At 54.8% G+C, this 14591-nt stretch overlaps 1 protein-coding gene across 1 annotated transcript; it reads left to right on the plus strand.

Annotated features, from left to right (window-relative positions):
• The first annotated feature begins 965 nt into the window (after window positions 1–965).
• Window positions 966–12551, plus strand: ARHGEF15 (Rho guanine nucleotide exchange factor 15). Its single transcript, XM_052658015.1, has 16 exons — window positions 966–992; window positions 2528–3186; window positions 3556–3888; window positions 4112–4166; window positions 5206–5264; window positions 5351–5562; window positions 5669–5829; window positions 6019–6171; window positions 6304–6433; window positions 8333–8407; window positions 8507–8599; window positions 8679–8839; window positions 8936–9088; window positions 9468–9550; window positions 9661–9765; window positions 10656–12551. The coding sequence occupies exons 2-16, from the start codon at window positions 2577–2579 to the stop codon at window positions 10805–10807; spliced, it is 2535 nt and encodes an 844-aa protein (XP_052513975.1). The 5' UTR covers window positions 966–992; window positions 2528–2576; the 3' UTR covers window positions 10808–12551.
• The last annotated feature ends 2040 nt before the right edge of the window (window positions 12552–14591 follow it).

Genomic DNA, 14591 nt, shown 5'->3' on the forward strand with positions numbered 1-14591 from the left:
AGGGGATCTCCTCCACCCCCGCCCACCCTCCCAGGGGTACTGACTCCCAGCCAATCAACATCAAAACCTCCCAATGGGACCTGGAGAGTCATGGGGCTGGGATCTTGAGAGACAGGGACTGAGAATGGGGAGCAGGCAGGGGGCTCAGCCAAGGGCATACCCACCTGGGGAGTACCAAGACCTCCCCACTAATTCCCACATCTGCATGTGCCACCTTCTTCCTCCTTTACACACACACACACTCTCCCAACACAATGGCTGGGTGGGGCTGAGGAACTGGCTTCCTTTGCAGAGATCTGAATCTGGGCCCACAGTTCCCGCCCCAGAAACACAGGAACAGACACACTCAGAGACCCGGCCTCACATTCCTTGTTCCAAGGGGCAGGCGGGACAGGCTGAAAATAGAAACTGCTTCCAAAGAGATAAAGGTAAATTCAGGGAGTGCTACCGCAGAGTTAGGGAGGGGGCAACTGGGGTAGGGATGGGGTTCTGTGGTATGAAATGATGGGCTGGCTCACACCGAGGAGACAGGCTGGATACTGAAGGGATGGGCCGTCTCGTAAGGTGTGGGAGAGATGGTCAGACACGCTGTCAAGGGACACACACACCACACCACAGCAACCCAGGGGTGTCTGGAGCCCATGCTCTACCTCAAGCCCAGCCAGGGCCACGGTCACCCCATCCTGACCCCACCCCTGTCCAGCCTGGGCCCCCACAATTCCCCTGTCCATGCAGCAATGTGAAGCCAGGACAGAACATGTGCGTACAGAACAGTCCACTCTCCATGCCTGAGGTTCATCCTTTCCATAGACTCTGTTATCCTTGGAAGCCTGGCATTCGGGGTCCCTCACATCTTCCAGAGCCCCAGTGTGCGCATGTGGAGTGTGGTGTGGTTGGGGGGGGGTGTCCGGTTGGGAGGAGGATCCGATTCCTGTTTCCTGCTCCTACTCACTCAGCCCCGGGAGGTGACCGAGAGTGGAGAGGACTTGAGGGTGAGTGCTTGGGCCGAGTACCTGGGTCCCTGAGAGAGGCCTGAGTGGGGGGTGGGGGAAGGAAGTAAGGGCAGATACCTGAGGGGGGCAGGGATCCCGGAGGGGGCAAGGCTGGGGAGGAGCTGGCCAGCTGGCGAGGCTACTGCCTGGGTCACCTAAGGAGCTTCCTGCCAGAACACAGAGGCCATTGAGCCGCGAGACTCACGGTCTACAGCCCGCAGCCCCCACCCCGCATCATTTCTCAGAAACCGATCTGGGGCTTAGAGGGACCTGATTCTCCTGCTGACTCCACAAGAGAATTTGGGGGCGCAGGTCTTCCCGCTCTGACCCTTCAGCCTTCTCAGGCTTACAGGAGGAAGCGAGCCCATGCCCCAGCATCTTGCCCAACTGGTCCTCACCTTCAGTCTGATCTGATCTCCTTCCTCATCACACTCTAGGCATCCTGGCAGGATCCAGGCTTCTACCCAATGGGGCCTCTCTCCTGGACCAGGTGGGGAGCAAGGAGGCAGACAGGGATGAGGATGGGGCAGGAGAGACTATGCCTGGGGCCTCCTGGTCTCCTGGGGTCAGAGGCTCCAGGAATCTTCATGGCAGGAAAAGGAGACTAAAAATAATCCGGAAAGGGAGAGTCCGGAGAGAGGAACTGGGAAATGGGGGGCGGAGGGCCCGCAGGAGCAGGGAAGCTGTGATGCGGCCCAGGCACACATAGAACATACGCTCCACAGAGAAAGAACAGAACACGTACCCAACACCCCCATCTCACTCACCCCATACATTGTGTACCCTGCACTCCCAGTTTGTACCACATATGATAGATACAGTTTTTTTTTTCCCCCAAATATTTATTTGGGCCAGATCAAGCTCCTAAGTTGTGACACACAAACTCTTAGCTGAGGCATGCAGGATCTAATTTCCTGATCAGGTATCGAATAGGGGCCCCCTGTACTGGGAGTGTGGAGTGTTAGACACTGGATGGTCAGGGAAGTCCCAATAGATACGCTCCTGAAACACAGCATCCAACACCTGGTTCATATATTAATAGCAGCAGCAGCAGTGCATACACGCCATGTCCATGCGTGGACACACACACACAAACGTTCACAACACATACTACCGACACGGAACACAATTCCTCAGGTAGACACTTGGCTGCATGCCTTATTTCCCTTGCTGATCCAGTCCTCTTGTGCTCCTCTCCCAACTTGGGTCTCGATCCAGGTGCCCCCTCTCTGGCTTCTGTCTCCTCTGGCCTGACTGTGACAGCAGAGGTCAAAAGATGGAGCGAGATGGAGGCTGGAGGGTGAGGGGGTGGGGTTTCAGAGTTCTCAGGAAATGGAATAAGAATTGAGAGGTAACAAGAGAAGACAGTGGAAATAGGGAGGGAAGAGAGGAAGTGCCCCCACCTCTACTCCTGAGCCTAAAATCTCGGCTCATTTGCCTGCAGACATTTCTGCTCAAAGGTCTCTGTCTACTCGCAGGAGCGTGGGGGGCACAAAGGGCACTAAGGGTCTCTCTTTCTGCCCCCTCTTCCTCAGGGGATGACTCCAGCAGTGTACCCCACTCCTTGGAAGAGCTCAGAGGAAGATGTCAGCCCAGTCTCTTCCGGAAGCAACACCCCCCACCCAGAAGCCCCCTCGGATCATCCGCCCCCGCCCCCCTTCTCGCGCCCGGGCTACCCAGTCCCCAGGGCCCCACCACAATGGCTCCTCTCCACAAGAATCTCCCCTCACTGCCAATGAGGCACCAACCCCCATGTGCACCCCCATGTTCTGGGAGCCCCCGGCCCCATCTCTCAAGCCCCCCGCCCTTCTGCCCCCATCAGCTTCTAAAGCCAGCCTCGACTCCCAGACTTTTCCAGACTCGTCTTCCAACACCCCCAGCCCAGTGTCCCGGCGCTCCATCTCTCCAGAGCCTGCTCCCCGGTCTCCAGTCCCCCCACCCAAACCCTCTGGGTCACCCCGCATGGCTCTGCCCCTGCTCCCCACGACCCAGGTCCCCGACCAGGATGGCTCTGCCTCGGCCCCAGGCACTGTGCGTAGACTGGCTGGCAAGTTTGAATGGGGGACTGAAGGCAGAGTCCAGGCTGCGGACACCCTGGAGCCAAGTCCCCCAGGGGGAGTGGATTCGAATGGGGAGAGAGAGACTCCCCAGGGCAACCTCACTGGGAGCGGGTCTCAGGAGAACGGCACTCCAGGTAAGCTGGGCTGGGTTCAGTCCAGCTCCTCTTTTTCGTTCTCAGGGCTTTATGATTTTTCTTGGAGGGGTGGGGTTACACCCCGGGGGTGTAACCAGGGATCGAACCCATGCCTCCTGCATTGGAAGTGCAGAGTCCTAACACTAAACTGCCAGGCAAGTCCCTTAGATTGGGTACTTTAAGACGCTTCTTTTTAAAAATGGATTCCATACTTCGAAAATCTGGTTTTAATACTTCTGGGGCTTTGAAGAGAGCCTGGAGGTGACAGATGCCTAGCACTGACCTCCAGTTCCTGCTGCCATGCAGGTTAAGGGGAGGGAGGAGCCCTGGGGAGGGGGGCTGTCCTAAGGAGGCCCCTGTCTCCCACAGGTGCTGGGCTGGCCTGCCCTCCCTGCTGCCCCTGTGTCTGCCACGTGGGCCGGCCTGGCCTGGAGCTCCGATGGGTGCCTGTGGGGGGCTATGAGGATGGCCCCAGGGTCCCGTGCCGGGCCTCCCCACTGCGGGCCTCCCGCTCCCGCCCCAGCCCTTCAAGCCTCAGCCACCCCCCAGTCGTCCTCACATCCTACCGCTCCACTGCTGAGCGCAAACTCCTGCCACCCCTCAAACCCCCTAAACCAACTCGGGTCAGACAGGACATCACCGTCTCTGGGGAGCCCCCACAGCCTGATCTCGATTCGCCCTCTGAAGATGGAATCCAAAGAGGTACAGGACCGGAGGGATGGGCCTCAGGGCTGGGAAGAGACTGGGTGGAGGTGTACCGTTCTAAACACCAACTCACTACAACCCCCGACAAGCCCTGGGCTTCTTGTTCCTCCACCAGCTGCTGCTCCGGGGCTGACAGTTGTAGTTTCTATAGTAACAGTCTTTGCTGGGCTGGGGTTGGGAGTCCTGGGCTGGTGATTCTTCACTCTGGGTTCTCTCTTAGGGGACAGTCCTGATGGTGCTCCTCAGAATGATTCTCCAGCCACCACGGAGGGCAGGTACTGAACACCTAGATACTCCTTCCTGAAAACAGACTAAACTCTGTGTGTGTGTGTGTGTGTGTGTGCTAAGTCACTTCGGTCATGTCTGACTACTGTAACCCAGAAGCCTGCCAGGCTCCTCTCTCCATGGGAGTCTCCAGGCAAGAATACTGGAGTGGGTTGCCACGCCCTCCTCCAGGGGATTTTCCCACCCCAGGGATGGAACCCAAGTCTCTTTAAGTCTCCTGCACTGGCACGCAGTTCTTTACCACTAGTGCCACCTGGGAAGCCCAGACTAAACTTTGGGTCCACCTAAATCCCACCCCAAGCATGGAGTGAAGAAGGGCTGGGCCTCTAGGGACAAGCAGCCCCAGTTTCTAACCCCAGCTTTGTCCCTTATCAGCTACGTGACCTCAAACATTCACTTAACCTTTCTGGGTCTCAGCTTCCTCACCTGTGAAATTGGGGGAAACATACCAATTACTTAATAAGTTGCTGGGGTCTGATACTGGTGAAGAGTCAGGCCCATACTAAGTCATTTAAGTTGCCCCACTTTGAGCCCCTATTGAAATTATTGTCCACAAATCCATGTGGCAAGCAGGAAGATTTCTCCTGTGTTACCTGGGCCCATCAGTTCTTTTACCACCATCATCAGAGTTAATCTGAGACCATCCATTTATTCAGCATTTGCTGGAGTTTAGTCTCCTGGGTTTTCACTGTGGGTGAATGGGTGTGCGGTGGTGCTGATGACCAGAACACAGTCGGGGGAGGTGTGACAGCTGGAGCTGAGTTGCACTGAGGCACATACAGGACATTCCAGACAGTGGTCCTTCCATGAAAGCCCTGGAGATGGAGGCTAGAAGTGTACAGTGCCCAAAGGTTGAGATAACAGGAATGCACAGGGCCCACTTAGGGCCTCACATACCACAGGCACATAAAACGAGCTGGGGTTTGGCTAGGGTCCCTACATACTACCTGGACGTCCTTTGTGTACCCCTGCACAGTATCATGTGAATAGTTGTGTTTTGAGGAACTCCATCCCTTTCTCTTTCCGCAGGGAGGAAGAGGAGCTGGAGGAGCTGAAGGAGCAGAACTGGGAGCTGCCCCTGCAGGATGGTGAGGGCTGCTGGACCCCGGGGTGCCTGCTGGGACCGGCTAGGTGGGGCACGGGACTTCCCTGACGTGCCGCGTCTGCTCTCCAGAACCGCTTTACCAGACCTACCGCGCAGCGGTGCTGTCAGAGGAGCTGTGGGGGGTCGGTGAGGACGGGGGTCCCGCGTCAGCAAATGCTGGGGAAGCTCCCACCTTCGCCCGTCCCCCGGGCCCTCGAAACACGCTGTGGCAGGAGCTTCCGGCTGTGCGAGCCAGCGGCCTCCTGGACACCCTGAGTGCCCAGGAGCGGCGGATGCAGGAGGTGGGCGTCCCTGGGCTCGGGTGCGGGGCACGGAGGGGAGGAGCTTGGGCCCCAGGCCCAGGCTGGGAGCTGGGCTTTCCATTCTCGGCCTGCGCATCCTCCTTAGAGCCTGTTCGAGGTGGTGACGTCGGAGGCCTCATACCTGCGCTCCCTGCGGCTGCTGACCGACACCTTCGTGCTGAGCCAGGCGCTCCGGGACACACTCACCCCCCGGGATCACCACACCCTCTTCTCCAACGTGCAGCGAGTCCAGGGAGTCAGTGAGCGGTCAGTGGGGTCCCCACCTTTCTGCTGGGCAAGCCTGGTGTCGGGGGAAAGCACGGCTTCTCAGCTCTGTCTCCGAGGCCTCCCCTCCCGGGCCCAGCTCTTCCCTCCAGAAGTGGTGGTGGGGGGCGGGGGGAGGCGGCACCCCAGGCTCTCTGCCCCGCCTCCAGTGCGTGTTCCCCACTCCCGCAGTTTTCTGGGGAAGTTACTGTCCCGGGTGCGCGCTTCCCCCCACATCCGTGACCTGTGCGACGTGGTGCACGCGCATGCCGTGGGGCCTTTCTCCGTGTACGTGGACTACGTGCGGAACCAGCAGTATCAGGAGGAGACCTACAGCCGCCTGATGTGAGTGTAGTAGAGGAAGGGTCACCCTGCGGGAGGAAGCCGGGGTACAGGGGCGGGGTCCAATCCAGGCCCGGGCAGGTGGCGGGTGATTAGGGCCTCCAGCCAGACGCCAGCCTGCGCCTGCCTCCGTAGGGACACAAACGTTCGCTTCTCCGCGGAGCTGCGGCGGCTGCAGAGCCTTCCCAAGTGCCAGCGCCTCCCGCTGCCCTCCTTCCTGCTCCTGCCCTTTCAGCGCATCACGCGGCTCCGCATGCTGCTGCAGGTACCGCGTCCTGGCCTGGGCCCTTTTCGGCCCCACCAGCCCTGATGGGGAACTCTACTCAGGGGCCTCCTGCTCCGCCATCGCCATTTCCCGCCTCACCAGGAACACAGAAACCCCTAAGTTAGGACTCAAAATCGGGGGCCCTCCATCTAGGACACCCCCACCCCCAAGCCCTACCTGGAGTTACCCAAACGTTTCAAGAAGCGGTCTGGTGCAGGAGAAGAGACTCTGGCTAGAGACCTGAGTTCTGGTCTTAGGTCTGCTGCTAACTGGCTGAGCCACTCTGGGCAAGCCCCCTTTTCTCTCTCCAGGTCTCAGGGTGAATGTGGTGAGTGGTTTTTGAGGTCTTCTCGGGCCATATCTTTGACTGTATGCCTTCCCAGTGGAGATGATATCATCTCCAAGGAGGCAGAAACTCCTCCTTTGAGGGGTAAAAACATCTTAAATATTCCACTGGTTGTGGTACTCCAGAAGGCCAGAGTACCTAAATAGATATACAGTGTATCAATGGTATTAAAATTTCATGGTGGGGGGGGCAATGTCTAAATAGGCTCCTTAGATGGGTGATACTGAAAAAAGTGGTGAGAAACACTCTTCTACTGTAGAGAAGAAAATTCTCCCTGAACCAAGTCACCCAGTGTGAGGATCTCGAGGTGAAGAGTCCTCAGTTATGTTTCCAGTGTCTTAATGTCTTATTCAGCTTTATATAGGAGCTGCCCTGCTGGCTCAGTGGTAAGCAATCCCCCTGCCAATGCAGGAGACATGGGTTTAATCCCTGGGTCAGGAAGATCCCCTGGAGGAGGAAATGGCAACCCACTCCAGTATTCTTGCTGGGATAATCCCATGGACAGAGGAGCCTGGTGGGCCACAGTCCATGGGGTTGCAAAGAGTCGGACATGACTGAGCTCACACGCACCACCTTATATATCCCCAGTGTAGACAACAACAGCATAATTATGATCAAGAGGATGGCTCTAATCATAATAGCTGAGCAACTCTTGAGTGTCTTTTCTAGATGTTCTAAGTGCTACACACCCATTTAACCTTACTAATGATTGTGTGAGGATAGGAACTATTATTGATCCCACTTTACAGATAGGAAACTGAGACTCAAAGAGGTTAAATAACTTGCCACAGGTCATACAGATAATATTCAATAATTGACGGAGACAAACTTCAAATCCAGGTACTCTTAACTCCATGCTGTGTTGCTTCTACTAATTATTTTTTTGTCGCTCAGTTGTGTCCAACTCTGGGACACAGGCCCAAATACTGGAGTGGGAAGCCTTTCCCTTCTTCAGGGGATCTTCCCAACCCAGGGATCGAACCCAGGTCTCCCATATTGCAATCAGATTCTTTACCAACTGAGCTATCAGGAAGCCCTTTAATATAATAATAGTTGTGATTAATAATTATTAAAATAATAGCAACCTTCTTTTCAGCATTTACTATGTCCCAAAGACTATGCTAAGTACTTTAGATAGATTTCCTTATTGAATTCTCACAATGCTATTGATTTGGTCGGTAGAAATTATTCCCGTTTTACAGATGGGGAAACTAAGAGAGGAGAGGTAATGTGAGTTGCTCAGGGTTATGCAGACAGTGAGTGGCAAGGCTAGTGTCCCAGCCCTGTGAACCCCAAAATACCAAGCCAAGTGGGGTCCTCTGAGTTGCAACCCCTCTGAATCCCAGGGCTGCAGAGCAGGGGTCCAATTACCCTTCCTCTTTGTTCCCAACAGAGGACAAGATGGTTGGATGGCATCACTGACTCAATGGACATGGGTTTGGGTGGACCCCGGGAGTTGGTATGGACAGGGAGGCCTGGCATGCTGTGGTTCATGGGGTCGCAAAGAGTCGGACATGACTGAGCGACTGAACTGAACTGAACTTTGTCCCCAGAATATCCTGCGCCAGACAGAGGAGGGGTCCAGCCGCCAGGAGAATGCCCAGAAGGCCCTGGGTGCTGTCAGTAAGGTGGGAGGGGGATGCTGGGGCTAGGGGAGGTGAGGAGGTGGGAGGGAGGGATGGGTGGATGGGGTGGGAAGGGTGGGTGATTCGGCTTCCCTTACCTAGATCATTGAGCGGTGCAGTGCCGAGGTTGGACGCATGAAACAGACAGAGGAGCTGATCCGGCTCACGCAGAGGCTGCGCTTCCACAAAGTCAAGGTTAGCCCCTGCCCAGGCTCTGGGCTTCCCTTTCCCCATGGTGCTGTGAGGTCAGAGTCTCCTCCCTGCTTCCTCACAGGCCCTGCCCCTGGTCTCCTGGTCCAGGCGCCTGGAGTTGCAGGGGGAACTGACAGAGCTGGGGTGCAGGAGGGGAGGCGTGCTCTTTGCCTCACGCCCCCGCTTCACCCCCCTCTGCCTGCTGCTCTTCAGTGACCTGCTGCTCATCACTCAGCCCAAGAGGTGGGTCCCAGGGAGGGAGGGAGCCCAGGCAGGGGTGGGGAGGAGGAGTCCCGCTGGACCTCTGCTCTCCCTCTGAACCTCCTCTTTCCTGGGCAGTGGGCAGCGGCTACAGGTTCTGGATTATGCCCATCGCTCCCTGGTCCAGGCCCAGCAGGTCCCAGACCCATCTGGCCCCCCTACGTTCCGCCTCTCTCTTCTCAGCAACCACCAGGGCCGCCCCACACACCGGCTACTCCAAGCTTCATCCCTGTGAGTTGTGTCTCCTTCAGAAAACACCCTGGGCAGTGTGTGTGTGTGTGTGTCTATGTTTCCCTGGTGGTCCAGTGGTTGAAACTCCATGCTTCCACTTCAGGGGGCACAGGTTCAATCTCTGGTCAGGGAACTAAGATCCAGCAGGTGCCACCAAAAAAGAAAACACCCTGGGGGACCCACTCCTGACCCTTACCTGACTTCTCAGAGTCCACCACCCTCCCCGCAAAGTCTTTCCTCCAAAGCCCCTGCCTAACCCCCAGGAGGATGAACTTTGTCCCCAGAATATCCTGCGCCAGACAGAGGAGCGGTCCAGCCGCCAGGACCCTTCCCTATGTTCCCCAAAGGTGACCTCTTCCCTTCCCTATGTTCCCACCAGATCAGACATGCAGCGGTGGCTGGGCGCTTTCCCTACCCCAGGTCCCCTTCCCTGCTCTGCAGACACCGTCTATGAGGACTGTGGTGAGTGTCCCCCAGAGGGGAGGAGGGAAGGAGAAGGGAGTCTTTGAGGATTATGGGGGAGAAGCTAAAAAGAGCCTGGATCTCACTGTGATATCACCTACCCCAACCAGACTGTTCCCAGGAACTCTGTTCGGAGCCTTCCACACCCACCAAGACAGAGGGACGAAATGTGGAATTCAGGGCTCCCCCCAAGCACCTACACAAGAACCCTGAAGGTGAGAGATTCTTTTATTCATTCATTCAATAAATATTTATTCAGCATTTATGAGATACCACTCACTGTTCTCAGCACTGTGTACAAGACATGCAGATATTCTTGCCCTGCTATGCTATACGTTCAAGTAGAGGTAAAACAATAAAGAACAAACAAGATAAATAAGGTGATAAGTGCTGTGGAAAATCAAAGGTGAAGCAGAGTCAAGGAGGTTAGGAGCTTCCAGGTTGGGTAGGGTTACATGTTTAAACAGGGAGGTCAAGGGACTTCCCTGGTAGACTGGTGGTTAAGATGCCGCACTCCCAATGCAGGGGGCCTGGGTTCAATCCCTGGTCAGGGAACTGGATCCCATATGCTGGAACTAAGAGTTCTCATGCTGCAACTAAGACCCCCTGCAGCCAAATAAATAAACAAACAAACAATAAGTAGAGAGGGTGAGGCAGATCTCACAGGCACCCTGTGGATAGTGACTTGGTGGAAGAATTTAGGCACGTGGTGTCTGGTGTGAAAGTGTCCCAAGAGGCAGGAGTAAGAAAGCCAGTGTGACAAGAGGGAGTGAGGAAAGAAGAGAAGCAGATGAGGTCATAGGGGTAACTGGGATCAGGTCACGAGGGTCCTCATAGGTTCCTGTAAAAACTCTGGCTGTCACTCTGAGTGAGATGAGCAGTCAACGCAGGGCTTCATGGGAGGGACCCCACCTCTCTCTGATGCTGCTGTCACGTCCACCTCTAATGGCCTTTTTACCAATGTTCAAGGCTTTTCCACTAATTCCCACGCCTGCCATGGCCCTCAGGCGTTAGAGCCCACTGGGCCTCCCTTCCCCCGCCCCCCCCTCCCCCTGACCTGCCCTCTACCCTGGCCCCACTTAGGCCCTTGTGTCTTCTTTTTCAGGCTGGCTGAAGGGGCTTCCTGGAGCCTTCCCTGCCCAGTTGGTATGTGAAGTCACAGGGGAACATGAAAGGAGGAAGCACCTTCGTCAGCACCAGAGACTCCTGGAGGCTGTTGGGCCATCTTCAGGCACCCCCGATGCCCCCCCACCCTAATGCATGGTGGTGTGGAGGGGGAGCAGCACAAGTCAGGACAGCTGGCAGCCTGGCACAGAGAGAACAAAGCCCATCCGTGCACTGGATTCGCTGTCAGTGGAAACGCTACCTCAGTGGCAACCAATAGGGGCCGAGCTTCAAGACTGGGCAGCCAATGAAAACAGGGCCGTCTGAGCCCACGCAGGAGGGAGAATGAAGATGGCTTGAGTGGGTTGCCAGTGGAGGCAGAGGCTTAGTGCAGAGCGGACAGTAGGTGGTGAGCCTCTGGCTAGTGAGTGTCCCTGCTATGCTCACAGCCAAAGAAGAGGATTCTAGGTCAATGCAGTTAAAAGAGGGCTGCATTTGAGATAAAGTCCTAGGATCAAATAGCCAATAGCAGGGATAAGTCCAGATAGTGATCTGGGCCCAAGAGACCAGTAGGAACCCTGCTTGGTGCTATAACAATCACTGTCCTGTCTTTTGAGTCTGGGAAGTATTAGACTCCATTCCTGGGGTGCCTCCTGTATCCTCTTGAGCCACTTCCTCTCATCTAGAAGAATCCAGAGTATGTCTCAGAGAATATGTGTGTGTGCATATGTCTGCATATGTATTAAGGAGGGTGATTTTTCGGAACATGGTGTGTATGATTTTGCCTCCTTGCCAGATAATTGAGTGCTCTATTTCTTCCCTCACCCCTCATTTTTCCCATTAGTCTCCTCAAAAAGACAGTAGGTCTGAGCTCCAGAGGCACATGTGCTGGGTGTGGCTTGGCAGCCAGAGGCCAGAGCTGGGGATAAGAGAGGCCTGGGTTCTGGGTCTCTTGGAGGCCGGAGACATCAAGTAGCCTTGTAGAGGAGTCTGAAGGACTGAAGATGGCCAGTAGCTGGGGTCTGAGGCCTCCTGAAGTTTGTAGGCCCTTTTCCTTGCCTGGAGCTTGGCCCTCATAATCCCTACCTGCAGATCATCCAGCCTGAACCATAAGCAGCCATCCAGCCTCAGCTTCAGGCTTCAGACTGGCTCTGGGCCCCAGGTTTGAGTGAGCTTCAGCTGTGGTTCTCAAGCCAACTAAGAAAGCCTCTAGGGCTTTCTTGCCTTCATCATGATCCTTTCACAGAAACACTGGGCCAAGCAGTGGGAGAGAACAGAGACCAGTGTTGCTACCCAACCCCACCCAGAGCATCTGCTTAGAGATGAGAAACTGGCACGATGCCAGAGGAGGTGAGGGACACACAGAGCAGAGCAGACAATTGTGGGCAGGTGGCATCACGCCTTCCCTTCAGCTCACGCATGGCAACTTGCCTGGGACAGAAACTGCCATGCCCTTCACAAGGGAGCACAAGGACTCTGAGGGATCCAGAGGGAGACAGGTACTGGCATTTGGCTTGTCCATGACTTTGGAGATTGACCCAGCACAGTGCCTGGCATATGAGATGCCATGCCATGCTTAGTCACTTAGTCGTGTCTGACTTTTTGCAACTCACTGTAGACTGCCAGGCTGCTCTGTCCATGGGATTTTCCAGGCAAGAATACTGGAGTGGGTTGTCATTTTCTTCTCCAGGGGATCTTCCCAACCCAGGGGTTGAACCTGTGTCTCCTATGTCTCCTGCATTGCAGATGGATTCTTTACCCATTGAGTCATCACCACCAATAAATGTTGGTGGAACTGTGTTGAGGCTTTTTGGGGGACCACGTTTTTAAAGGAGGAGTGGTTTTTAAATGCAACTCTATTAGGGGAGCAGAGCTGGTTGAAAAGGTATCTTTCGAGGGCAGGGGTCAGCTCTGCTGGGAACTGGGGCTTGGAGCGCAGGTGCAAGGCCTGAATGTGTTGATGCTCGTAGCTTCCGAGGGATCTTGGGCAGTATGGTGGTGGGAGAGTTTCAGGTGTTGGAGCAGGAAGCTGCAGGTTGGGGAAAGGACAGGTAGAGCCAGATATAGCTGGGACTTGGGCAAGTGAAGAACACAAAGAGCAATCAGTCAGCAATAAATGTCCTTTACTGAGCAGCCACGCATCTCTGTGTTTAATTCATTTCTACATCTGTTCATTGAGTGCCTTCTATGAGCTAGGCACTCTTCTAGGATCTGAGGATACAGAGATGAAAAAGACAAGGACCTTGCCCTTAAGGAGCTTACATTTTGGGGAATTTGCTAAGTAAACAAGTTAATAACTAAGTTAAAATCAGATCGAAGTGATTACTTTGAAGAAAATGCAAAAAAGGTTATGATACAGAGAGGGGGGTGTGTGTGTGCGTGTGTGTGCGTGTGTGTGCATGTGTGTGTGTGTGTATGTGTGTGTGTGGCTTTGGGGAAGAGCCTGGAGGAGATGACAGTAAGCTGAAACCCAAATAACAAGAAGGAAGCATCTGGGAAGATCTGAGCAAAGAACACTCTAGGGGTGGCAACAAAGGGACTGAAGTGCAGGAAGAGAAGGCAGTGGTCATGGGGAGGGAGCTGGCCTACATGCTCACAAGTTTCTTGGGGGCTGGCGGGGTGTCGCTCCACAGAAACTCCCCTCTTCCTCTGCTATACTCAGGGACACACAGACACATCCAGAGGCAGACAAAGCTGCACGTATATGTTCCCTCCCAAATCCTCAGTCCCTTCCCGAGTCCTGCCATTTAAGGAAACCTCCAGGCTCCAAGCCAGAGGTTCTGATATTGGGACAATGGAAAGATGGAGACCAGTTAAGAGTTGTTTGGGGAATTGCATTATGGCTAAGACCTGGAGCTCCCAATGCAAGGGGCTTTGGGTTCCATCTCTGACCAGGGAACTAGATCCTACGTGCCGCAACTAGAGATCCCAGCGTGCTGTGTGCTCACTCACTCAGTCCTGTCCGACTCTTTGTGGCTCTTTGGACTTTAGCCTGCTAGGCTCCTCTGTCCATGGGATTTCGTAAACAAGATTACTGGAGAGGGTTACCGTTTCCTCCTCCAAATGCCATAACTAAGACCTGGCACAGCCAAATGAATAAATTGGGGGACATGAAAGCATGAGTATATAACCACATGTTCCAAAGAGACTGAAAAGACAGGACGGGAGGGGACTGTCCTGTTCCTGTTATCTCAGGGGTCCCTTTCCATTTTGGGGTGACCTGAGTGTGTGTGTGTGTATGCACAATCCTGGAGAGGTCTGCATTTTGCATCTGTTGGAGGAGACCAAGAGGCAGAAAGCACAGCAATACAGCAAAGAAGCAGATGTGAGAGAATGAGGACTTCATGGGAGAAGGAATGGGGCCCAGGCAACAAAGACAGAGGAGATGGAATAGTGTAGTGTGTAGAGGTGGTCCAGGTGGTAGTAAGTGACTTGGCTCTCGTACATTCTCTCCCTCCCTCTCCTGAGCACCTTCTGCCAGGTGTCCACCTCTCTGCCTTAGCTACATACAGCCGCCTTCTGGTGTCCATCACCCTCTCTGTTCTGTGCTGTCCCCCCTCCCCCACTTTTTGCCCCTCTGGATTGCCTTCTGCAGTTTCCTGTAGGAAGGCCCATGGGAGGAGAAGTCTCTTTCAGTGCTGCCCTGACTGGCATTCCAGGCATGGTGGTGGGGGTCATATCTACAAACACCCAGGTGGTAGAGAGGCTTACTGCCTGGCTAGGGGCATCCTGGAGCTGCCATTACCCCATTCCTTCATATTCTATCATCTGGGGAAGTAGAAGAAACAAACATTTTCACAGGCTTAGGAAAAGCCTTCCTACTTGTTGGGAGGACTGATGCTGAAGCTGAAACTCCAGTATTTTGGTCATCTGATGTGAACAGCTGACTCATGGGAAAGTCTCTGATTCTGGGTAAGATTGAGGGCGGAGGAGAAGA

Source organism: Budorcas taxicolor, chromosome 19 (genome assembly GCF_023091745.1).
Source record: "Budorcas taxicolor isolate Tak-1 chromosome 19, Takin1.1, whole genome shotgun sequence".
Classification (NCBI taxonomy): domain Eukaryota; kingdom Metazoa; phylum Chordata; class Mammalia; order Artiodactyla; family Bovidae; genus Budorcas; species Budorcas taxicolor.

Excerpts from the sequence above, each read along its gene's own strand:
- ARHGEF15 (XM_052658015.1), top strand. The coding sequence starts at position 2,577 with ATGTCAGCCCAGTCTCTTCCGGAAGCAACACCCCCCACCCAGAAGCCC. Across the intron at positions 5,563-5,668 it reads AGGAGCGGCGGATGCAGGAG|AGCCTGTTCGAGGTGGTGAC; the intron begins GTGGGCGTCCCT and ends CATCCTCCTTAG. Across the intron at positions 6,434-8,332 it reads GGCTCCGCATGCTGCTGCAG|AATATCCTGCGCCAGACAGA; the intron begins GTACCGCGTCCT and ends CTTTGTCCCCAG.